This window comes from Mytilus edulis, chromosome 5 (assembly GCF_963676685.1).
Source record: "Mytilus edulis chromosome 5, xbMytEdul2.2, whole genome shotgun sequence".
Lineage (NCBI taxonomy): Eukaryota > Metazoa > Mollusca > Bivalvia > Mytilida > Mytilidae > Mytilus > Mytilus edulis.
The window spans coordinates 24,258,939-24,286,864 of NC_092348.1; the positions used below are offsets into that span (position 1 = coordinate 24,258,939).

Below are 27,926 nucleotides of genomic sequence, written 5' to 3' on the forward strand. Positions count from 1 at the left end.
TAGATTCAAATAACGGCTGTCCAAATGATTTTTGGAATACAGTTAAGAAACTAAAAAAGGAGAACTTCAAGGATCCTAGTTCTAACATACAACCTAAAGAATGGTTTAAATATTTTAATAAATTAATGAATACTGATTATGATAAAAATGTTTGTAATGATAAGAAAGAGTATACTACTTTTAAAGATTGTAACACATGTACTAAGATGTTAAATAGTTTTATTACAACTGAGGAGGTTGTTATTGCAGCAAAATCTTTAAAGAATAATAAAGCAAGTGGTTCAGATTGTATTACAAATGAAATGTTACAAATATCTTGTTATATGAATATTGATGTTTATGTAAAATTGTTTAATCTTATACTTAAGTCTGGTATCTATCCAACTTTATGGAGAAAATTTTTTATTAAGCCCATTTTCAAGGGTGGGTGTTTTAATGATCCATCTAATTACCGAGGTATAGCCCTTTCAAGTTGTTTAGGAAAATTTTTTCTAAAAGTTTTACATAACAGATTAGAAAAGTATCTTGAAGGAAATGAACTTATTTGTCGTGAGCAAATTGGATTCAGAAAGGGAAGTCGAACAAGTGACCATATTTTAACTCTAAAAACTATAATTGATAAAGCATTTAAATCATCAAAAAAGATATATGCCTGTTTCATTGATTTCAGGAAGGCATTTGATACTATTAACAGAGATGCCCTCTTTTACAAATTGTCTTATTACAACATAGATGGTCCCTTTTTTAGTATAATGAAAGATATGTATAAAGAGGTTTTGTACTCGGTAAAGATCTCGGAAGGTATCACTGATTTTTTTAATTCCTCAGTTGGGGTAAAACAAGGGTGTATTTTAAGCCCTACATTATTTTCTTTATATATTAATGATTTACCATCTATTTTTGACTCAACATGTGAACCACCCAAGTTAAATGATAATGATATATCATGTCTGTTATACGCTGATGATTTAGTCCTTATTTCTGAATCGGCTAATGGCTTACAAAAATGCCTTGACAAGCTTAGTTTATATTGCACTAGTTGGGATTTAACAGTAAATCTTGACAAAACCAAAGTTATGATTTTTAACAAATCAGGTAAAAAACTTACAAAAGACAAGTTTGTTTTTAGTGATAATATTTTGGAACACTGTACAGAATATAAATATTTGGGTATACTGTTTAAACCATCTGGTAGTTTTACAGAAGCAGTGAGACTTCTTTGTAAAATAGCCTCAAAAGCTATATTTTGTATTAGAAAACTGTTATTTTCTGAAGATATCAATGTATTACCTCACTTAAAGCTTTTTGATGCTTGTGTTAAACCTATACTTCTTTACTGTAGTGAAGTTTGGTCTCTGTATATGATAAAAGATATTACAAATCTAGAGTCAAAATATTGGTCATTGGCTACCATCAAAGTCCAAATTAAATTTGCAAAAACTTTAATTGGAGTAAATAAATCAGCTGTCAATTTAGCAGTACTAGCTGAACTTGGTATGTATCCAGTTTTTATAGAAGCTTTAAAACTGTCAATTGGCTTCTGGTTGCATGTGATCAAATCTGATAACAATTGTTTACTAAAAGATGTATATTGTTCCAACCTGCAATTAACCAATGGATTTGCTAAAAAGATTGAACAGTTACTTGCTACTTTAAATTTTTCACATGTTTGGAAAAATCATGATACTATTTCAAAAAGACGTTTATTATATGCAATTCATACCAAACTTAATGATAGATATCTTAATTATTGGAAAGAAAATATATTTTGTGATAATAAATCAGTACATGGTAATAAGTTGAGAACATATAGACAGCTTAAAGAAAATTATAAATTGGAAAACTATTTATTGTTAAATATAGACAGAAAAGTAATAGGGCATTTTGCTAAAATTCGTATTAGTAACAGTGTTCTTAGAATTGAACAAGGGCGTCACACTAAAACCCCTGTAGAAGAAAGAATTTGTCCTTTGTGCTTCTTAGAAGTTGAAGATGAATTTCATTTCACTTTAAAATGTACAAAACTAAATATAATTAGAGACCAACTGTTTTCCAAAATTAGTGAAATAGTTCCCTCTTTTTTAAATATGACTAATGAAGCAAGATTTAAATTTTTATATACGTGTGTTGAGACTGATATAATTAGAATTATTGTTAAATTTATAAGCGACATGTACATTTCTAGAAATGCTTTATTAAGCACTAAATAACTGTGTGGTACCACCTCCTCATATAATGTTTATGAAATTGCTATGATATATATATGTTTGTATTTTTGTGTATAACAAATTTGTATTGTCTTGGTATCAATCCTGTAATTTTGGATTTTAAACCAATAAAAATTACTTACTTACTTACTTACTTACTTATGAAATAAGGTGCAGCATGTACCACTATAGTAAAGAAACAAAAATCAAAATCACTTTGCATTATTACTGCCTTCAAAATTTATCTATAATTTTCGCTAATGTACGTTGGTGCATGAAGCGAGAATAATATTCAAAGCGAGATAATTCTAGATCTAGCGTTAGAATATGTAAGCTACTTAGTCATAAGGTACCAGTCTTGTATTACAACTCCAGTTTCAAAACATGGAGGGAAACAAAATAGTCCATTTTTTTCTGAATTTTTTTCTGGACTCAATTTTTTCTGTTTGATTATAGGTTTATGCTGAATTGAAACATATATGTAGATTTAAAAAAAATCTTGCATCTTTTTGGGGATATCAATCCAGGAAAGTGGAAGGATATCATGTTTACTGGAAGTGGTGCGGCCTAGTAAAACAGCAAACAGAAAGTAGAAAAAAATGTTTTGACTTCAGGGTTACGTAACTTTTTATTCTTCGTGGCATGAACCACTTTTTTTCTCGATTAAATCAAAATTTCACTTTAGTTCATACATGATATGAACATGAAAAAAAAATTCTATGTAGCATTTTTTATTTTTTTATTTTCAAAGATCAGCTGTTTAGCATGTAAGCCTAAGGAGCAGTCAATTACAAGACTGCGACCATAAGCAAGTAATAATTAAGTAAGTACGTTTAATATAAAGTCCACTTATATTTTTCCATCTGATGAGTTAAGCCTTTTTCAACTGATTTTATAGTTCGTTCTTATGTTGAACTGTTATACCACTGTCCCAGGTTAGGGGAGGGTTGGGACCCCGCTAACATGTTTAACCCCGCCACATTATTTATGTATGTGCCTGTCCTAAGTCAGGAGCCTGTATATTCAGTGGTTGTCGTTTGTTGATGTGTTACATATTTGTTTTTCGTTCATTTTTTTTTTACATAAATAAGGCCGTTAGTTTTCTCGTTTGAATTGTTTTACATTGTCTTATCGGGGCCTTTTATAGCTGACTATGCGGTATGGGCTTTGCTCATTGTTCAGTGAAGGCCGTACGGTGACCTATAGTTGTTAATGTGTGTGTCATTTTTGGTCTTTTGTGGATAGTTGTCTCATTGGCAATCATACCACATCTTCTTTTTTATAATATCTTCATATATGAACATATTACAAAGAAACGTGAGCCTTGATGACCATTTTAACCGACTTACTAAGCGCAAGCATATCCTTCATTCGACATTTGTAAGCTAGAACTGCATTTAGTTGTGGTAAAAATCTAGAAACGACCAGGAAGCAATTGTATAAAAATGTATGTTTTCGTTTGTGACAAACTCACCTAATAATCGATTGCTATGATATTCGCAGATGGAGATTAATTATTACCGTTTCAGTCATTCATATTAAAAATATTGGGAAAAATTACGTACTTATTAATTGTTTAAAGATATTTTTGTCAGCCAATTTTTTCTTTTAAACGGATGACGTGAGAAGGAAATACTCCAAGGATTCGAGTTCATTTGCAAAATATCTCACACAAGGTTTGCGATAAAGGTCATTTATTCAGATCGTCCGTTGCAGTGACTCCTTTATAAATGCATATATAGTCGATAAGCTGTATAGTGGTGACGTCAATTTGACGTTAGCGTTCTTTTCAACTTTGAGCTGCAAGTGAACAAACGTGTAATTACAATACAGAGAGAAGTATTTTGAAAATATCAAGTTGAATTACTATAGTGGATATTAAAGTTGGTATTTTATATATGTATAATAGGCAAAGAGATATAATGGATAATACAAAAAATTGTTTTAATTAAAATATTGTAAAATAGTTAGAAATTGTTGAATTTCGAAACGGCGTGGCCGCCACGTGGTGCCGAATATGAAATAAAAGAAAAAAATATTTAATCACAATACGACTTAAGTTAAAGAAATGATATTTTTGTGGTGACTTTATATTTGGTGAATAATTCACCCAGTGATTCTGCTGCGGAAGTAATTATTTCGTAGAACACGACATACTATCATTATCAATTCAACAAAAACGATAATACATCGTTTGAACGGCTACAGCTTTAAGATATATTGTCATTGATTAAAGACTTTTTGTTACACACACAAACAAAACGAATAAATTTGAAATAAGTAAATAAATAAAATTAATAAAAATAAATGAATAAATAAATATAATTGTGAGTTTCAGTATGTTGAGAAGAGGTACCAGGAAGCGTACAGCATCAGCGAGAGCTGGAGTAAGAAGGACCCCGGTGGTGTCGAAGGGAGTTTCGTCACGGGCGTCAGTACAATCATCTATGACGGTTACAAGGCCTGAGGCTATCTATTCAACTGCTGGACATGACGGCGCTGCCATACCAACAATTGCAACATTATCAACGACAAGAATGTTGATGCCAACATTTTCCAGTAATCAGGACAACTCCGTCCACATTCCGGACATGTTATCATGGCAACCAAGACCAGCAATAGACCCCCAGCCAACTGTTGATAACACGCAGTTTGTGTCACAAACAGGTAATGTGACCAATAATGATTATGTACAAATTCCCAATAGAATTGAAAGTGTTCATGAGAACCTAGGCATAAATGTAACACAGTCAATTAAAGAAAAAATATTGAAAGGGGAATTCATAGATTTAGCTTGTCTATTAAATAATTCAGTCAACACGGGTTCTGACAAACAAAAGTTGACATGGGCTCAAGGGGAATTCATTTTACAACCCATTTCTCAACAATCAAAAATTACAAATATTGAAAAGTGGACAGATGCTTTCATCATTTTTATTTATATTTATTGTGCTGTGCACGTAAACCGATTTAAGGAATTGTTAAAATACATGCACACAATACGCCTTGGGGCTCAAAGAAACCAAGGTATGGGTTGGAAAAATTACGATGAGCAATATAGACTAAGAAAAGCTCATGAACCATCCAGTTTATGGAGTAATATAGACAATGAGCTATGGTTGTTATATAAGATATTTTTATTTCAATTATGGGCCCCAAAGGGCATAAACATTACAACATCAATAATTTTTTCATAATACAATACAAACAATGAGATAATAAAAAAAAAAAAAAAAAAGTTAAACGAGAACTATTTAAGTTCTTAAAGAATACGTAGATAAAGAATCTATAGTATGTTTTTTTTTTAATACTAATGCATTTTATTGCAAGTGTGGTTGATATAGATAACAAACAAGCAGCCCAAAAAGAAAAAAAGAAAAATAGATATCCACATATGTATAGTACACAAAAAGTTGGATCAATTAAATATATAATAATTAGCCAAAAATAAAGTAGAAATTAAACATGTCCATGACTCATCCTGTGTCAGCAGCAATTAGGAAAGCATTATGGTTTCCTAAAGGCAGCTGACACCAGGGGACGATACCTTATGGGCCATAGGCATGTAAAATGTGTGTAAATGTCTCTTTCCTACCTGTATCAAAAGCAAACAAGGAAGCATCATAGGTAACTTGAATGCAGTTGATACCAGGGGACGATGCCTCAAGGATATAAGAGAACATTTGAATAAATAATATATCTTAACAATTATTTTTTTTTTTAATCGGCTAGTATGTTTGTGATATTCAGATGAATATAATTTTCTATGTCCAATCAAATGTATATACACACATAGATTTCCTTTAACTAATCTTCACTAAGGAAGATGTTTGTATATAAAATTACATATTATTTTAAGTAACTCAACATTTTCTACACTAAATAACCAGATAATTTTGCTTTGACTGTTCATATGATTAAAATAAGAATTATATTGTGCAATACTAGCTAACATACAATTTCTATCATCCTCAAATTTGTTACAATCAAATAGAAAATGAGCCTCATCTTCGACAGTATTGGAAGAACATTTATTACATATTCTGTTAATTCGGGGAATACCCTGATATCTACCTAATTCTATTTGTAATCTATGAGAAGATACACGTAATTTAGTAAAACTTCTTCTAAGTTCAAAATTCTTGATCAATGTTAGATATTTTTCAAAACCAAAATTTGTTTTATATAAAAGGTAGGTTTTCAGTTTACTGTCTGAAAATTTATCTATTTGTTTTTTCCAACAGCTAATAAACAATATTGATAGCTTGGTTTGTATATATTTCTTAAATTTGTATAAGGATTCACAAAATGGAGCATTAACGGCATTTGTATAGTCAATACCAAGTATTTTAAAAACAACATTTATTGAACCATACCATGATGTTATATTCATGTGATGTAGTGTCTTTGATTGTGTATATGCCTCTTTTAATAGAGGAAAATTATTACCTAAATTCTCTAATCTATACCAGTACAATAACATTCCTTTTATAATATTAAAATATATTGGAAATCTTCCAAGTTCAGATAACACTGCAGCATTTGTTGTTTTCTTGTGTACCCCAAGTATAAATTTACAAAATTTTATATGAAGTTTCTCACAGGGTAAACCTGAATATAGTTTTTCAAAAGATATATCTTCCTTCTTACATTTAGAGGAAAGAGAATTAAACATCCCCCATATTTCGCTACCATATAATAAAATAGGTTTTACAGTGTGGTCAAAAACATGAATACTTGTTTTTACATCAGGATTAAGTGATAAAAGATCTTTCCTTAATTTGAAATGAGCTTTCAGGGATTTTTTGTATAGTTCATTTTGAGCATAACTGAATGAACCAGATGAGCTTAAATATAAACCTAGGTATTTGTATTTTGAAACACATTCCAGATTTATATTCTGAAATGTGAATATCTGTTTTACATGTCTGCCTGCCTTGTTGAAAATCAGCACCTTTGTCTTATTAGTATTCACATTGAGACACCAATCTTTGCAAAATTTATCAAGCATTCCCAGCTTTTCTCGTAGTCCTTCAGCTGATGTAGATAATAAAACAATATCATCAGCATACATTAAACAATGTAGATCTTTGTCATTGACATTAACTGGGTCTCTAGTATCTGACAAATATCTGGGCAAATCATTTATGAATATCTTGAATAAATTCGGACTGAGGTTGTCACCTTGTTTGACTCCAATATCTAATGGGAAAAAATCACTTACTTGATTTTGAATTTTGACACATGATTTGCTAATTTCATACATACTTTTAATAATGTTATAAAAATAAGACCCAGCCCCAATATCTAGTAGTTTAATCTTGATCCCTGTATGTATAACAGTATCAAAAGCCTTCTGAAAATCAACAAAACAGGCAAACAGTCTACCTTCTTTTGAATTACAGTATTTGTTAATAAGACAGTTTAAAATAAACATATGATCTGCAGTTCTGGCTTTCCTTGTGAATCCAATTTGACTATCATGTATAATATTATGTTCCTGAAGAAATTTGTCCAGTCTTAGACTTAATATTCTATTAAAAAGCTTTCCAATTGCACTTGTTATTGTTATTCCTCTATAATTGTTAGGGTCACTTGTATCGTTGCTTTTAAAAATTGGTGTAATATAACCTTCAGCCCAAGATGTTGGGTATATACCTGAAGACAGACAAGTATTAAACATCTGTTGAAAACTTTTTAAAAGGAAAGTCTGTCCATTCTTTATCATATTATTACTAATGTTATCCAAGCCTGATGATTTATTGCATTTTAAGTGTGAAATGGCTTTGGATATTTCAGACTCAGTGATAACGGAGTCCAACTCGTTGAAACATTTTGAGTTTTCTAACTGTTTCAGTTTTTCACATAGCTCTGTATATCTACTTTGAAATTCACCTTTCAGTTGTGACAACTTTTGGAAATGTGATATCAAAGTTGATGGTTGTACTCCACATTTTTTTTTAGTTTCATTTTTTTCCTGTAGTTCATTAATTAAGTTCCAATACAGTTTTGGATTCTCTTCGTGCAAGGAGTCCAGCTGACTAATCAATGATTGTTTGTATTGTTTGTATTTATATTTCCTTAGTTTGGAGTATTCACGATTCAGTTTATAAAAGTGATTTTTGATAATTGGATCATATGGAAATCTTGAATAAATTTTTCCATAATTAAGCAAGTTAGTTCGAGCTTGTTGTAAACTTGCGTCAAACCACTTTTTGTTTTTTTGTTTGTTTGTGTGTTTTTTTAAAGGTCGTTTAAGTGATAGATTTGCTGCTGATAAAAAGATGTTTGAAAGTTTTGATGATGCTTCATCTACTGATGTCTGAGTAAATTGAATTGTGCTGTTGTTGAATTCTAGTATGTAGTTTTGTAGCGTATCTGAAGAAAGTGTTTCTTGAAATTTTATTGCTGAACAGTCAGTCCAGATATAATTAGGTGTCATATTTTTCAACTGGATTGGAATATCATTTTCTCCAGGAACACAATATTTTGCAGATAATTCCCACTCAAGTTTACAATGACAATCAGATAATGTGGGAATAAATCTGGATACTTTAAAATACAGTACATTTTCAAGAATTTCTTCCGACACAGCAACATAATCAACCACACTTGCACCATTGGGGGTATAGCAAGTAAAATTACCAAATGTATCACCAAGAACTCTGCCATTTAAAATTCTTATTTGTTTACTAATGCAAAAATCCAAAACTTCTTTGCCTCTTTGATCAATTTTTTGGTCTCGACTTTTTCTTGTCATAATGTTTTTGTCAGTAGGGTATGTATCAAAAATTGGAGTAAATTTTGAATCATCGTTTACTATAAAGTCATTTTCAGAGCCTATTCTGGCATTAAAATCTCCACATAACAAAATTTCACCCATTTTTTTATACTGAAAGATATCTTTTTCTATGCATTCAAAAACATCAGAAGAGAGTTCTTGGGTATATTTAGACGTAACAGGGGGGTTGTACAGTACACAAATAAATAGGTCACTTTTAAATCCAAAAAAGGATTTTTCTAATTTAATCCATTGATAATCTGGATTACTGTTAATCAATATTTTGACATGAGGTTTAACGTGACTTTTCTGTAGAATTGCTATACCCCCAAAATGACGGTTATTATTTGATAATTTTCTACATATTGGATGATAATGAAATTTACCAATATTGTGTATTTGGGAATTATATCCCACATGAGTTTCGACTAAAAAAACAATGTCGTAATTCTCTATATGTTTCAGAAAAAGGGGATCCTCTGCTTTATTCATGCCCTTTGAAAATAAGCCACCTATATTCCAATAACCAAATTTTACAGATGATTGGTTTGATTTTGGCATTTTGGTTGATACAATTAAATCTGGTATAAATAATAGAATAGATTTTCTATCTATATAAAAAAAAAAATAATAAAAATTTGTCTCTAAATAAAAGGAAGAGACAACAAGGAAAATATTCAGAAATGTAAATATTTGAAATAAGTAGATTTATTTAGAGGATAGTTTTTACAATGGTTTTCTAAATACAATTAGTCTATGATATAATGACAGATAATTTCTTTTCTATGTATCCTCTTTTAACTGAATAACTATTAAACTGATTTGGGTTGAATAACCTGATATCCTGGGTTAATTCAAGATCAAAAGTATGATTCAAATGTGAAGACTAAAAATAAAAATGAATGAAATAAAATAAAAAAGGCGAACTTTTATACCTAGCAGAGGTTACATATATATGACCATGTAATAGTGTGACTTCTTCACATAATGGCTGTTTCATTTGAAAAATCTATTCAAATGAGAATATGAATTTATCAGCCCAGAAAAAAAGAAGAAATATATAAAGTTGTACATGTATATATAAATTATATGTAAATGACTTTAAACATGTTAAAGGAAGTCAACATAATGATATGGTAATATGTATAATATTAAAAAGCAAGTTATTCATGATGACCTCTGCCACGTCCACGTCCATGTCCTCTTGTGTTGCGCGATTTGGATCTACCTCTTGAATTTGGCATGGGAATGTTTAAGGCAGTGTGTATTCCACGCTTTAAGTTTGCCGATAGCTGAGACACGCCAGAGTCAGAGAGATGAAATTTATCTTCACTTAGTAGCTCTGCAATTGGGTTTCCATTTCGCAACATATTGCCATGATCAACAAGTAGAACATCTTTATTGTCATCATATATTTGTTTCAACAAGGCATTTATGATTTGTCCATTTGTGTTGAAAATTACACTGTCGAGTCGAGGAGTAGTAAGAGAGATGATGCAACCACTATTTTGCCATTTTTGAAGTTTCTTCATTTTTGGTTTGTAGGCTTACCGATAGAAAGTCGATCTCAGAGTTTGAAGTAGTTAATACCTTTTTCATTTCTGCTCTAGTCTCCTCCAGTATTTGATTGTGACATTTCATCTGATCCTCATGTTGAGCTTTAATTAACATAATATTGCTTTGCTCGTGTTTTAATTTAACTTCCAAAGTCTGTTTTTCTGTTTGTACGGTTTTATATTTTAATTGTAATGTTGATATCTCATTGTCGTCTTTTCTACCTTTTCCCAAGACTAGAACATCATCATTGCATTGTTTAACAGCAGTTAATACTTTGCTGAAGTTTTCATTGTGACTGTGTTCTATTTTAGCCAGCGTGTCAACTAAATTTAATTCAAGCCTTTGAAAATCATCTTTTTGAGGTTGATCTTCTTGTACTAGTACTGATTTTAACCCAGTCTGGGAGTCAGGTAATACACAAGTGACCTTGTCAACAGGACATAATTCATTAATGTGTGTATTGTTATTGTCATCATGACATTCGTGTGAAATACATGTATTAGTAGGACTGGTTTGTGATATGTTTGTAAGAACTTTATCAAGAATATCTTTCAGAATTGGAAAATGAATATCCACAAACTCATAATAATGACTGCCTTGTACTCTTATTGTTCCTGTTGTGACAAAAAATGTAATATTAAATTGAAGTTCCCCCTTTTTTAATACTTCAATCATCACAGAATTTCCACTGTTGTTTCGGTTTTCCCATGTTTTGGGTTCGTCATACCATTCAATATCATAATCAGGTTCCTTTCCAAGATTGTCATAATAGTAAATATCTAGTGTTTTTATCCATGGTTGGATTCTGTCAAGGTTTGTGTAGAATGTGATGATTTTAGCATGTTCATCATACAAGTTTGGGTCAATTTGCTCGAAAAGGCTTAATTTTGCTTTACCAGTCCTCTTGTTAAGCTTTGATGGGAGAGATGAAAGAGGATAGTCATTAATGGTTTTGTCCATCGATAGGTCAATTTTCAATTTGCCTAAATCTACCATGATGACCGGCTTGTAGTCAACACGTGTTTAGTTATATGTGCACACACGTAAATCAGCGTAAATAAATGTTTGTAAATATAATTGATCGATCGGAAGTTATCTTAGTGTTTCTTCCTCTCTGATATAAATATTTGGTGTATTTTAAATGATGGAAACTGTTAAAAAACCCAGGATTCTCAGAATATTTTACCAGTGAATTTTTCCACCAACCGCCATTAATCAGGGGCGATAATCTATATATGCAACCAGTGAATACTATCTCAAATGTGTCCTTAAATGTATCTAATAGTAATATTCAAGACAGTAGTGGTCATGGGAACAAATGCTATAGTTATAACTATGAGGGAAGCTGTTGGAAAACACCTTGCTTTTATAGCCATTTGTGTTTAAGGTGTAATGGTTCACATCCAATTATAAACTGTCAAAGACAACTGGGAAATGTGAGACCACATGTTGGTAATACACAATATAACACAGGCTCTCAGTTTCAGTTTCGGGCACCCGGGGCTCAGTATGGAGCAGGGCCCCAGTTTCAATTTCGCCCAAGGAGCGCCGAGTCAAGAGTCAGATTTTCCCCAAGAAATGCCACACAGTTCACACAAGCAAGATCTAGACCAAATATCAGAACTATGGCGACTTGGTAGAACCCCTATTAAGATTGGTGTTTTGAAAAATATGCTGAGGGCATATCCGCATGCAGGTGTAGCAAAAGAATTATATGAAGGATTTTTATGTGGTTTTCGTTTGAAATATTCAGGTCCGAGAATTTCTTTTATTTCCAAAAATTTACAGTCGGCAAATTGTCATAAAGGTGAAACGTTGGATAAGTTAGATCAGGAGGTAAAAGCGGGTAGGATGGCTGGTCCTTTTTTAGAAAAGCCGATTTCCACTCTTAGGACTTCTCCTATCGGTCTAGTACCAAAAGAGAAAGGTTGGAGGTTAATATCTCATTTATCATATCCGGAAGGTTCCGGGGTCAACGATTTTATTGATCGCGATGAATGTTCCGTTCAATATGCATCTTTTGATGAAGTTATACAAATGGTCAGTTCACTCGGAAAGTCGGCATTGATTGGGGTACGGGACATAAAGTCCGCTTTTCGTTTGCTGCCAGTGCACCCATCAGATTTTGAATTGTTAGGGATTTATTTTGATGAAAAGTTCTTTGTAAATAAAAGTATGGCTATGGGATGTTCAATTTCATGTAATTTATTCAATAAGTTTTCGACCTTTTTACACTGGTTAGTAGTTGAACGGAGTGGAGTGAAATCACTTGTGCATTATTTGGATGATTTTTTATTTGGAGGCCCTGAGGATACACCTGTATGTCAAATGATGCTAGACACTTTTTCAGATATTTGTGAGGAACTAGGTGTTCCGATTGCTTCGGAAAAATCAGTTGGACCTGTAACATCTTTGAAATTTTTAGGATTGGTCATTGACACTGTTGAAATGGTTGTCAGAATACCACAAGACAAATTGTTAAAGCTAAAGTCTTTACTTGAACCGATTTTGTTGAATAAAAAGATTACACACAAGGACTTAGAATCAGTAGTGGGTTTGATGGCTTTCTGTTCAAGGGCGATTACTTCGTCTAGGGCTTTCCTTCGCAGGTTTTATGATGTCATAGGGTCTATAAAAATAAAAAAGCCTTTTTATTCAATTAGAATAAATAATGATCTCAGAGAAGATGCAAAAATTTGGCTGATTTTTCTGGAACATTTTAACGGAGATTGTTATCTATCAGAAAACACTTGGATAACAAAACGTTGCATATGTACACTGACAGCTGTGGTAACTCTGATTTAGGTTGTGGTGCATATTTTGATGGTAAATGGGCACAATATAAATGGCCGGAAGCATGGTCAAATATGCCAATCATGAGGGACATTACTTTTTTAGAGTTAGTTCCAATTGTTTTAGCTATGTTTATATGGGCATCAAATTTCCAAAATCGAAAGATTTTATTTCGAATTGACAATATGGCATTAGTTAGCATTATCAATAAAAGAACTGCCAAGTCGAAGCGTGTGATGGCATTTATTCGCCCCCTTGTTCTTTTTACAATGCAGCACAATATTCAGTTTAAAGCACAACATATTGATGGTTGTAAAAATGAAATTGCAGACTCGATTTCTCGTTTTCAGTTGAAGAGATTCCGGGAACTAGCACCCGGGGCCGAGTCGGTTCCAGAAAACAACCCAGAAGAGTTCAGAGATTTGATATTGAGTTTGAAACAAACAGATTAATTAATTGTTCGCTTGCTCCTAATACAATTCAAGCTTATCAACGAGCTTTAAATGCTTTGGCTAAATTTAGGGATAGTTTTGATTTAGATCATAGTTTTCCAATACCATTGAACCACATTACTCAGTTCATTGCATACATGTCTTGCTTGGACATGGCCTTATCTACGGTGAAATGTTATATTTCAGCCATCAGTTTTTATAATAAGATTAATAATTACGAAGATATGTCTCAATTATTCGTTGTAAGGAAAATGATTGATGGAATGGCAAGGTCAAAGTTAAAGAGACCTGACAGTAGATTACCTATTACTATAGATCTGTTAAAAAATATTATAAAAATTTTGCCCGCATTTTGTAGCTCCAGATATGAAGCGGTCTTATTTTCTAGTGCTTTTTCAATGGGATTTTTTGCATTTCTGCGAGTTGGTGAAATGACAACTGCATGTGGCAGGGAAGGGTCTAATCATGCCATTAAAATTGAAAATGTGGAGGTTACTAATCATAATATAAAAATATACTTGGCGTCTTCAAAAACAGACCAGCTAGGTCGAGGGACTTCAATTTTTGTGGCCCGACAATCAGATGTTGGAATTTGTCCGGTAAAATTACTGCAAGAATATTTAAAGATTCGACCTCGAATTAGTGGTCAATTATATTGCCACTTTAATGGCTCTCCAATGACTCGATATCAGTTTTCAGGAATTCTAAAACAAGCCCTGGGGTATATTGGTTTTGATCAATCAAAGTATGGGACGCACTCATTTAGAATCGGTAGTGCTACTTCAGCAACTATGCTTGGTTTTTCTGACGAGCAAATTAAAGTAATGGGTCGTTGAAATATCTTGTCCTTCATATTGCTGGAAATGATTTGGGGAAGACAAAATTAGGATTTTTAAGGAATGAAATCAAGGCCACCTTGGAGAAGGTACAAAGTTATCTACCGAACAGTTCGATTGTATGGTCTCAGATTTTACCCAGAACAAATTGGCGTCATTCAAAAAGTCAGGATAGCATGATGGCATGCAGAATAAGAATAAATAGTGCCATTGCTTCATTCGTGTTAAAGAATGGGGGACATTATATAAAGTATCCAGATATTCTTCCTAATAGTACTTTTTTAAAGGAAGATGGTGTTCATTTGACTGATCTAGGAAATGACATATTTCTAAATAATTTGCAAGGTGCGCTTGAAATGTTTATTTGTTCTGGTTCTTATACATATCCAGATACATTTGGTACTAGTATGAGTATATCTTAGATAATTTTAAAACAGTATTGGCCACAGTCCTATCGCAGCTTCATCCCCACTTTAGTGGCGGTTGACCCGGTACGGTTGAGTTTGACATATACCGTACCTAATCAATTTGGCTGCGTGTGATAAACTACAGTTACAGTTGTCTATATTTTAGTGACATTAAAAGTACATTTGGGGATCGCTGTATCCCAGGATCCAACAGCTAAGTTAGTTGATCGCTGTATCCCAGGATCATACATCTATCTATCTATATATATCTATCTAGTATCTGTAGGTTGCCAGAGGTAACCAAAAAATGATCTATACATCTATGAATCTATACATCTATGAATCTATCTAGTTGAACAATTTATATCGTTGAATCTATATGTGTACATATTTAAATTTGTGTTAATAATAAAAAGCTGTGGTCAATACTGCCAATAAATCTTAGTTTTACAAGCCATCTCGAATAATAGAATTTATGTAATATACATAAATTCGGTTATTCTAGTGGAAAGTTTTAATATCGTCCGTTGCAGTGCTCTCCTTTATAAATGCATATATAGTCGATAAGCTGTATAGTGGTGACGTCAATTTGACGTTAGCGTTCTTTTCAACTTTGAGCTGCAAGTGAACAAACGTGTAATTACAATACAGAGAGAAGTATTTTGAAAATACCCACCCTCCCTCCACCATATATAGTTAAACCATGTAGTTTTGTTTGGGTACTGCTCTTTTGTTCTTTTTATTTTCAGGTACATGTATATACGAGTAGTTAGAGTTCCAGTATGAAAAATTCTCCTCCATTGATGATTTGCCATGTGATGTCAAAAATTGCAGTAGTCAGTTAGATGTTGGTTGTATAGAAACATTTGATCGTTAAAAAGTGAAAAATGTGTTTGGCAACTTCGCTGCGTGTGATAAACTACAGTTACAGTTGTCTATATTTTAGTGACATTAAAAGTACATTTTGTGGATCGCTGTATCCCAGGATCCAACAGCTAAGTTAGTTGATCGCTGTATCCCAGGATCATACATCTATCTATCTATCTATATCTATCTAGTATCTGTAGGTTGCCAGAGGTAACCAAAAAATGATCTATACATCTATGAATCTATACATCTATGAATCTATCTAGTTGAACAATTTATATCGTTGAATCTATATGTGTACATATTTAAATTTGTGTTAATAATAAAAAGCTGTGGTCAATACTGCCAATAAATCTTAGTTTTACAAGCCATCTCGAATAAAGGTCATTCATTCAGAAACCATAAAAACATAATACAACTGAATGTTATGAACAATTATGTAATATTAAAACCCAAACTGAATAAATGACAATAATTTGCAAAGGTGGGGAAGAAATACCGCCACCCTCAATAACTAAATTACAAAATGTATAAACAAACAAATATTGTACAATAAAAGATTGAAATCATCAGCATATGAAATTCAAAAATTTTAATTTAAAAAATAATACCTATAAATCTGTTAAAGAATCAAGGGAGTAGGTGGGTGGGAAATTAAAAATCTTCACTTTTCTTGAGAAAACTAAAATGGCGTCCGCTAGCATTCAGTGCAATTGCGAGACTGCTGGCTAATCTAAACACAATCATGTGAAGAGATAACATGCTCCTAATCCTCATTGGTCGTTTAATCAAATATCATTAAGCAATCATATTAGTAATTAATCTTGACCTTGATCGTGAGATGACCCTACTGATCTTTGCCTGTAATCAAAAACTTACAGACGACCCCATTCAAATTTACAGTTTCATATTACTCTTGATAAGAAAAATTTCCTGACAAAAATGTTTTTATACCATAAAATGATTTTCTGAAACGCAGGTGTATTTGAGGAAGCACATTTCAATACGATACAGATGCATTTGCAAAATTTAGGTGTGGCGTTGCCCCCTTGCGAAAAGAAACAGGTCGCTATGGAAATAAAACTGTAAATGAAAGAGTTTGTTTTGTGCGTAATGATAAAATTGAAGATAAGAAACATGTAATATTAGATTGTCCTTCATATGCAGATTTACGTGAAAGTATATTTAACGAAGTTAAAAGAAATAATGGTGATTTTAATATTTTATCTTGTGATAAGTTTATATATCTTTTTAAAAGTAATGATTGTTTTGATGTGGTTGCCAAGACCTGCTTTAATATTGTAAGTAGAAGAAAGGATTTTTTTATATGCTTGATTGATAATTATTTTTTTACATAACCGAGATATTGTATAGACGTAATACATGTAGTTATATGGCTTTATTATATAGCGGAAATGTTTTATAGATATGATAAGTATATAGTTATAATTTATTTAGATTTCTATAGTCTCTCATAATTCTTTATAGAATGGCACTTGTATTTTAATTTATAAAATTACTGTTTATTTAATGTATATATTATAATGTTTGTATTACATGTAGTATATGTATTATAAGTCGTGAGACTCTAATAAAATATTGAATCTGAATTTATAAATCATATCCCATTGCTATTAATTAGATATACATTTTTTATATATATAATCTAGATTTATAATTATTGTAGGAAGTATCGAGAGCTAACAACACAGTTCTGGGCTAACATCAGTTTCTTTAATTTTTTTTCGAAAAAATAAGGATTTTCTTATCCCAGGTATATACATAAGAATAAGAATACTTTATTAATCCAGTTGTGGACCCTTGTGGGTTTTAAATTTCATACAATGATTACAATTACATCCTAGCTCCTTTGTTCTAACAGGGGTGATCTGAGCCGGATCGTCCCTACCAGATCACCCCAGTTTGAATGTCTTTGTTATGCATGCTTTCCTTTGTTCTGTAACATTTTGGCGGGAATGTCAAATCCACTATAAAACTTATAATCAATTGTACGGAAAAGACAAGCATTAGCCTTTCAAAAAGGGCTAGTCGACTCTTAGCTGATGAAAATGGAAAGTGCTCTCGCTTTGTAGATTAATTCATTTACTATATAGCCACGTGCATCAATCAACAAATTTTACCACACACGTGAGGTCACACGTTATGAAGTAGTATATATCGTTTAACGTTGTTGTTTACGAAACTCCAGAAGATTCGACTATTTATAGATAAGAGTTACATGGGTACCAATATCCTGAATATGCATGATTAATGACCCCAGGCAAAATCTAATTGCTAAAATAGAGAGGACAAATCCGATACTCTACGGGATTTAAGGACATTTACTAGGTTTGGATTGTCCTAACCAATCAATAAACTTTGATTATTCACGTCTCGTAATATCTTCCAATCAGGTAGCAAGAAAAATTCACACACTGACTGTCCATCGTTCAATTCTTAATCTCGACTCCTAGAAGTCGATAACTATCTATCAAAATTCACGTAGAAAAAATCCAGTGTTTATGCTGGAATTCGAACTCAAGACCTTTAGCATATCAAGCCTAGACACATGCTACTACACCAAGACGACTGGATACGAACTTACAGTAATTTTATATACTTAAAAAGGAAGCAAGATCTTTTTATAAGTGGGGCGAGTTGGCAGACTTTTATTCAGTTGGGTTTAAACCTTTTTCGTTAATAAGTGAGTTGTCAGACTGATTGTTCAATTTGATTTTACACTTTTTCAAAAGTGGGGGGAGTCGGTAAACAAGAGTTGGGCGATTTTTTTATAAAGTGGCGATATAGTGTGGGCCGATAGGCAAGTGGGGCGAGTTGATATTATTTGATATCTACGCATCGGGTTCGGGGGGTCATAAAGAGTATACATCATATAGTAATATCTATACTATTAAACGAGAAGACCTCATTTTTGGTGTCGCTTCTCTTCTTTCCACACTAAATTAATCAACACGCCTATACTATTAAACGAGAAGACCACAGTTTTGGTGTCGCTTCTCGTCTTTCCACAATAAATTAATCAACACGCCTCTGTGTCCTATAGGTACAGTGCATAGTCGCATTTGTCATCCATTCATATGATTATTCAGATTGAGTTTATATTTTTGGAGAAAAACGAGAAAAAAGGCATCCGGATATTGTCCCGTCATTGGACGAAATTTTAAGTCTGATTAGACTTCCGGTTTGCGTTTTTCTGTATACTGTATTTTAAGAATTCTATCTGCTATCATTTTCAAGTTTACTATCCACGGCACAGGGACTCGGTTAGCAGATTAAAATTTTGTAAATCAATGTTTTTAATTTTTTTTTTATTATTTCCTGTCTATTTGCATTACTATATTAACGTATTTAACGTTGCCATCACTATTTTTTTGTTTTCTGGCAATGTGCAGTTTACTATCCATATCCATATACTGAAAAAACCTAAAGGGATCTAAGTCACCATCTTGAATTAGATAAAAAAAATAATTAAAAATATTAATAAATTACTATATACCTTACAACAGCCCTCATTTTCTTCCGAAATTATTCTTCTATCACATGCATATTTTGATTTGTGGATTAACAGAACCCTTACGCAGTTTCAGTTGCATTCGTGTCAGATTATTCAAATTTCCCGGCGAAAGCAACGTATCATTCGGAAACTTCCAGGTTGATGCGTTTACTACAACGATAAATCCTTATACACAGGTTTTTTCAGTATATGGATATGGATAGTAAACTGCACATTGCCAGAAAACAAAGAAATAGTGATGGCAACGTTAAATACGTTAATATAGTAATGCAAATAGACAGGAAATAATAAAAAATAAATTAAAAACATTGATTTACAAAATTTTAATCTGCTAACCGAGTCCCTGTGATCCACGGCGGTCACATAGTTTATTAAATAGAGAGTGTCTGTATACTATATCAATGACCACCATGGATCGATTAGTAAACTTAAAATTGAAAGTAAATACACTATATTTATAAAGTAATGAATGTTCATAATATACAGATTTATATAAGCGCTAAAATTATTCATGTGAACTTTTGATACCTTTTCTGAAATTCTCCAGTTATTAAATCTTTTACAAAAAAAGAAGATGAGGTATGATAGCCATGTTGAGAAAACTCTCCACAAGGGACTAAAATGATACAGAAATTAACAACTATAGTTCACCGTACGACCTTCAACAATGAGCAAAGCCCATACCGCATAATCAGCTTTAAAAGGCTCTGAACTGACAAGGTAACACAATCCAAACCAGAAAACTAGCGGCCTTATTGATGTACAAAAAATGAACGAAATACAAATATGTAACACATAAACAAACGACAACCACTGAATTACAGGCTCCTTACTTAAATGTTCATAACATACTCAATGTATTATGTTCATATTGAAATTGATAGAAAACCAAAAATTGGGAATTTTGGAAATAAAGGAGGAGGGATATAAAAAACATTTTCCTGTCCCCAATAACCTATGACTTATGATACTTTTGCTGAAATTCCCCACTAAATGTATTATGTTCATATTGAAATTGATAGAAAACCAAAATTGGGAATTTTGGAAATAAAGGAGGAGGGATAAAAAAAAAACACATTTTCCTGTCCCCAATAACCTTTGACTTATGATACTTTTGCTGAAATTCTCCAGTCATTCAATATTTTACATAATTCTTCCAACAACACTTTACATACTATAAACTACGCTCTGAATGCCCGCGATTTCGCGGGTGTGTTCTAGTAGTATATTATAATGGTTGTGTGGCGTTCTAAACTAGATTTAATGAATTGTAAATGTTTTTTCGTCTAATCTAAAAGAACTGGGATGTAAAATAGTTATCCCACTCGGACTTGGTGTGTCAGTGTTAGATTGCACTCTGGCCTCCGGCCATTCGGGGTGATCTTACACTGATACACCGCGACCTTGTGGGATAACTATTAATAATTTGTGTTATAACAATGAAACAATAAAATGAAATACATGACAATAGATGAGTAAACGAAAAAAACACTTAGCCACAAATGTTTTACAGATAGTAACCAACGACAACCGAACAGAAGCACAAACATTCCATCGCTTCTATCCCTTTTTTTGCTAGGGTTCTGTACTGATCAAAGCTGTAAATGTAATAGACAACTTTCGAGTTCGATGCATTTCCGTCAAAAACTTTGGTTTTAGTGAACGTCACTCGTGCGTTTAGGGGCGTCGTCACTTCCGTTCTAATGTGGTTCCAATGTTGAGCGAGTGGTTGGTAAACTATAAAGTTATATTGCACGAATTATGCAGCAAATTAAATTCTCATAATTGACATTCAGCACCGCTGTTATTGGGATATTGTGATTAAGTACCTACTGAACAAACTTTATTTATAGTTTATCCTGTACAATGAAGACAAGGGGTCATTTTACTGTTGTCGAAAAGAATGAAGAAAAACTAATAAATAAGGGTCCACTTTTTTTTTTAAATAATAAAGAAGATACAAACGTATATTAAAGTTAAGGAATATTGTTCCCAACCTGATTATGACTTGGATTGAGAATTTTCTCATTGACACTCATACCACATCCTTTTTATATACAAAATGACAACAGACAAAAAACAAAAATGAGAGCACTAAAAAGACCGACACAGACAACCAACATATAACACAAAAAACCTAAAATATACACACATCAACGAATAGCTGGAACCCCAAAAAGCTGAAGGTGAACACAAGCAATGACAGGTGTTCTGGAACAATGAGAAGCTCCTGCTTTACTTCAAGACAGCCTCCATAACGTCGCTATTGTTATAAGTCATGTGTGCTGAAGGAGGAAAGACATCTATGAAGATTCAATGGAGATAATTTTAAGCAGCTAAAATATTTAGTAATTATTGACCATTAATTTATTCAATCTTGGTGGACAGGAAAAAAAAAAATTTCAGAATATGTATGATAACTTTAAAAGCACTAATTTTTGGGCAAACAAGCTCATTATTTGCCCTACTCCTTCATTTTTCGTCGTGTGACTCTCGTGTAATTGTGAGATTTTTTATTTTATTTTAGATCTTCTGTATACATATTTATCCTTTGCGACTACCGTTTAAATAAAATTGAGAATGGAAATGGGGAATGTGCCAAAGAGACAACAACCCGACCATAGAAAAAACAACAGCAGAAGGTCACCAACAGGTCTTCAATGTAGCGAGAAAAACATACTTGGTTCCTCCTGTTTTACATTCATAGCGCAGGCTAGCATGGTGTAAAATATGTCCATCTAGAACTTCATGGCAGATAGTATTTAAATAGGGAAACATTCTTTTCCTATTTTTCTTTGTAATAACTGTACTTCCTTCGATGTTTCATTGCGCGTAGTAATATAAGAAGTACAACTTGTCAGCCCAGCTGCATAATTGATTCGCTTGTAAAGTTTACTCAGTAATTGGGCATTGAAATTACCATTTAAGTGCGTATGTCCTTCCTTATTTCCCGATTTAGTCGTTTGGTGTAAAGCTAATAACGTTTTAGTAGCATCGATTGTAGTATGCTTCCGTTTTCTAGCATTCAGTATGAGCCAGTTATCGTATGCTCTTCTACCAATCACAACTTCCGGGCAATCCTTCCACGGATAGACGTCATTCGTTATAAAATAATCCGCCCCCCAGGTTGTAAAAAGTTTTCCTTTTTTTGAAGCTTTTGTTATATTTTCAAATGTAGATGCTTGTTCAGCAGTCACTTCCTTCACGTTTGTTCGCTGACCCACGATCAACATAGGCTCACTGTGGTTGACGTTTGAATTTAAAATAAATTGAAGAGTATCGTTTAGATTTTGTGTAAATAGAATGTCCCCATTAACATAAGCATAAAAATGAGCTGAATACTTCTTCATTACCTTCAAATACATATATTTCAATATTGGAACTCCTATGGCGGTTTTTGTGGGTGGGATGACATCCCAACCTTTTTCTTTAATTCCTTTATAAAGATGTTGATCGTCAGAGAAAAACACTGGTTTAACACCAGTTCCAAATGAATTCCAATTATTTAAAGTGTTGTTTCTGCAAACGTACTTTTCAGATTTCGTTGTAAATGTAGTAAAAAGCACTAACAACTGTTTAGAATTTCCATCAATCTTTGTTTTTTTCCTAACAATTTCATAGCTATCGGTATTTGTGGTACTTCGATTTAGTTTTGTGTTGATAGGTCTCAATAATTTTACCAAGTTACTTTGTAAGTACTGCAGATCACTTAGTGTGTTATCCATTATCATGGAAATTGTTTTCGTTCTGTATGTAATACTGATGTATAGGTATGCATATACAATAGTACAGAACATACACAAAACTAATATTCTGTAATGGTAAAAGCGGCGAGGTTGTACTTTGCCCGTGTTTACATCTAGTGGTGGTAGATGTTTCATATCTTTCTGAAAATATAAAATTAATTACTAGTATACAAATATGTTTAAGACTCAGAAACGTGTCCGTCCACCAAAACGGGTATAGTTCTATAAAATTTGACTAAAAATCTAATATTTGTGGCAGTTAGTAAGTCGGAAGAAATTTGATCTATAAACCTTCAATGAAATATATATTTGAAGCAGTTTATAGTCCGTTGGAAAAAATCTCAGTCTATTCGAAATTAACCTATTAATACTTGTGACAGTCAGTGAGCTGGAAAAAAATGTCTTCCACTAGACCTTCATGTAAATCTAATAAGAAAAACATGTAGCTGTTAGAAAGTGTGTAGAAATGTTTTCCAACTAACACTCAGACTCGGACCTAAAATATGAAATCTTAATTAGAATATTTGGAGCTCTAAGTTCGTTTGAAACATTTCTCTCACTAAAAAAGTATAAAGATCATTGGGTATAGATTCTTTAAATTATAAAGCAAATAAAGAGACTGTGAGTAACTCAATAATACCCAGGAACTGGTCTGACGTAACCGTGTATGGCAATGTATCTTAAGATCACATGTACTGGCATTTTGACATCTTACAGTATATATAGTAGTGTAGCTAAATATAATTAGGCATAAATGTTTTAATCCTAAAAGTTTGACAAGCAAAAAAAATTATTTAAGAAGGCCACCTTTGCAAAGACTGAATAAGAATGATTGGTGCGTTCGAAGGATACATTGTATGTCCACTTTACATTAAACACTGGTGTTAAACTGATAATCGTAATTATAATTATGACAATCCCAATATGGCGACGGCAGAAATAGGTAAAATATTTTCAATAACTCTTCTCAAATGTAGCCGGTTGTTGTCAAGAATTACTCAGCTACAAGCTTTTTCTACACCTACTATCATATTTGAATCGTAACGGTGCACCATAATTGTCTAAGCGCTTAGAAAATTGCCGTCGAAAAATTCGGGTTGATCCTCGTAATTCGATGGCATTTTTCTTGATAATCGTAATTTCTTTATCGGATTAAAGTAACTGAAAAATAATAAATATGTCTTATAGCTTTTCAATGATATTCTGTGTGTTAAAACGGCAATGACCAGTAAAACGACGACTTTAACGCAAAATAAAAATAAATGAAGCAATTTATACAGGTTAATAATATCTAGGACAAATTTACTTAACTATCTCGATTTATAACTGACAACAACATGCTTAACCTTTTAATGTGTACATGCACCTGTTAAAATACGAAAAATGAAGCAGCTGTCGAGTCAATTATTGTGGTAAATAGATATTTTAAATTCTTTCAAATTTTCAATGCTGTGTGCGCGAGAGGGGTAAGGGGGATGTCAATATCCCTTTCCCCAAAAGTGCAATCCTTTTAATGCATTGCTCCTATAAATGAAAGTCCAGTATTATACCACATTTTAATATGCCATATGCTTATCACATATATCCAATCAACATAATCAATAATCAGAGTACCGAAGAACTGAACATCGGATGATTGCAAGTTCTTGTGGATGGTCACAAGCATTTGTCTCAGAAAAAAATCACATCTTTATACCAGGAAGTGTGGTAAATGTACAGATATAAAAAAAATCTTAGACAAGTTCGTGCCTGGATGATAAATAAATGACAGGGAATTCAACATCACCGTAAAAATTATTATATTGTTGTGATAGAATTAGTATACTGTAGTTTGTTGTTATATACTGAGACTGTTATAATAGTAGTCTCATGCAGTTAAATATCATATCCTGCTCCACATGTGGCACCCGTCGTGTTACTTATGTTATTATAAATCCGGGGAAATAGTCTAATTCGGTAAGTCACATTCGTGACAAGGGACGGGTATTGTAGTTACGACATAAGGAACATATCCAATATCATCTGTGAAACGGTTATTCCATAATAGTCAACCAACTCGTGATGGCGTCCGGAAAATTTACGAAGGAATGATTTCAACTTCACCATTTTGGAACTCTTGGTGTTGTAGCTTCCCTGTGAGCAGCAACCCTCTATGAAGGAAATCATGATAGGAATATCGTATCAATTGGGATATATATTCTCCGTATGCAGTTGCTGCTGGAATGTTTCTTTATAGAAATGAAAAGTTCACAATTTGAAGGCTGAAATCATCTCTTTTGTCGTAAACATTTGTTTTCAACCGACCCTCATTGTCAATTTCTAGATGACAAGATATGAGACAGACTCAACTGTACCTGTAGTATCCTTTATCTCTAGTTAACCCATGTTTCTGTACGTGTTCATAGATATTAATGATTTTTATTTATATATTTATGTAACAAAACAGTCAAACACGAAAGTTGCGTAATAAAAATATCTCTCGCAACAAAACACCACAATGCCCTCACGGTCATCGCGATGTGAAAAAGGGGCAAATATACCAAGGGGGTGGCTGTGGGTTACTTCCTTTATAAATTTATAAGTCATGACATGGATTAGATTTTTGGTCTTCGGCAGTATATGAATAGGGATGTTTTTTTTAAATTCCAGTTGCACGCAAGAAGTGACACCATCCTCTTCCCGCGCCCTTTACAAGCCTCATTTATCATAATATCGCTGTCAGTATTGGGTCCCCTTTTGTTTATATTCAGGGATGGCCCGGTTTCAGATATATATATAAAAAAGGAAATGGGGGAGGGGTGCTATTTACTAAACGTTTATACTAAAAATCCATCGCGAAATGAACAAAATTTTCCATTTCAACAGTCTTGAAATTATTTAACATGTGTCATTTCGGGGCCTTTTATAGCTGACTATGCGGTAAAGGCTTCGCTCATTGTTAAAGGTCGTATGGTGACTTATTGTTGTTAATTAATGTGTCATTTGGTGGAGAGTTGTCTCATTGGCAATCATATAACATCTTCTTTTTTATAATTAATCATTAATCTGACGCGCGTTTCGCTCGACAATTACAAATGAATTACTGCCATATCTCATAACTTCCTTTTAAGTTGTCTCTTCTCTCATTCTCATATTTTTGGACATTCCAAGTTCCTGGAGTTTTCTGTATTTTAACATAGTTCGTGTTTCCCTATTTTGAAATTTCCCGAAGCTTGCCCCCCCCCTCCTTTTCGGATTTTATGATATACTACCAGTAGTATGTAGCTGTTAACATTAGAACTATTAATTCATATATGCAAACAAAGAAATGTCATAAGATGTTCGTGATTATACTTTTTTCGAATTACGATTATCAATCCAAATTTTCGACGGCAATTTTCTATGTGCTGAGACAATTAAAGTGCACCGTTACGATTCAAATATGATGGTAATGGTAAAGAAAAACATTGCAGCTGAATAACTCTTGACAACAACAGGCTACCATTTGAGAAAAATGACTGAAAACATTTTACCTATTTCTGCCGTCGCCATATTGGGATCGTCGGAATTATAGTTACGATTATCAGTATTTAAAGAACATTACCTGTTCACAGAGACACTCGCGATGTTAGAGCGATGAAAGACAATACATTGTTTATAAGGAAGTAATTACATTGCCTGTTCACAGAGACACTCGGGATGTTAGCGCGATGAAAGACAATTACATTGGTTATAGGGAAGTTATTTAACATTACCTGTTCACAGAGACACTCGCGATGTTAGAGCGACGAAAGACAATACATTGGTTATAAGGAAGTAATAACATTACCTGTTCACAGAAACACTCGCGATGTTAGAGCGATTAAAGACAATACATTGGTTAAATGGAAGTAGTTACATTACCTGTTCACAGAGACACTCGCGATGTTAGAGCTATGAAAGACAATACATTGTTTATAAGGAAGTAATTACATTACCTGTTCACAGAGACACTCGGGATGTTAGAGCGATGAAAGACAACTACATTGGTTATAAGGAAGTAATTTAACATTACCTGTTCACAGAGACACTCGCGATGTTAGAGCGACGAAAGACAATACATTGGTTATAAGGAAGTAATAACATTACCTGTTCACAGAAACACTCGCGATGTTAGAGCGATTAAAGACAATACATTGGTTAAATGGAAGTAGTTACATTACCTGTTCACAGAGACACTCGCGATGTTAGAGCTATGAAAGACAATACATTGTTTATAAGGAAGTAATTACATTACCTGTTCACAGAGACACTCGGGATGTTAGAGCGATGAAAGACAACTACATTGGTTATAAGGAAGTAATTTAACATTACCTGTTCACAGAGACACTCGCGATGTTAGAGCGATAAAAGAAAATACATTGGTTATAAGGAAGTAATAACATTACCTGTTCACAGAAACACTCGCGATGTTAGAGCGATTAAAGACAATACATTGGTTAAATGAAAGTAGTTACATTACCTGTTCACAGAGACACTCGCAATATTAGAGCGTTGAAAGACAATACATTGTTTATAAGGAAGTAATTACATTACCTGTTCACAGAGACACTCGCAATGTTAGAGCGATGAAAGACAATACATCGATTATAAGGATGTAATTACATTGCCTGTTCACAGAGACACTCGCTATGTCAGAGCGATGAAAGACAATACATTGGTTATAAGGAAGTAATTACATTACCTGTTCACAGAGACAATCGCGATGTAAGAGCGATGAACGACAA

At 32.9% G+C, this 27,926-nt stretch overlaps 1 protein-coding gene across 1 annotated transcript; it reads left to right on the forward strand.

Annotated features, from left to right (window-relative positions):
* The first annotated feature begins 3,935 nt into the window (after positions 1 to 3,935).
* LOC139525003 (uncharacterized) lies at positions 3,936 to 12,386 on the forward strand. The gene is made up of 3 exons (XM_071320178.1): positions 3,936 to 5,325; positions 10,534 to 10,607; positions 11,713 to 12,386. The coding sequence occupies exons 1-3, from the start codon at positions 4,547 to 4,549 to the stop codon at positions 12,183 to 12,185; spliced, it is 1,326 nt and encodes a 441-aa protein (XP_071176279.1). The 5' UTR covers positions 3,936 to 4,546; the 3' UTR covers positions 12,186 to 12,386.
* Positions 12,387 to 27,926: the final 15,540 nt, after the last annotated feature.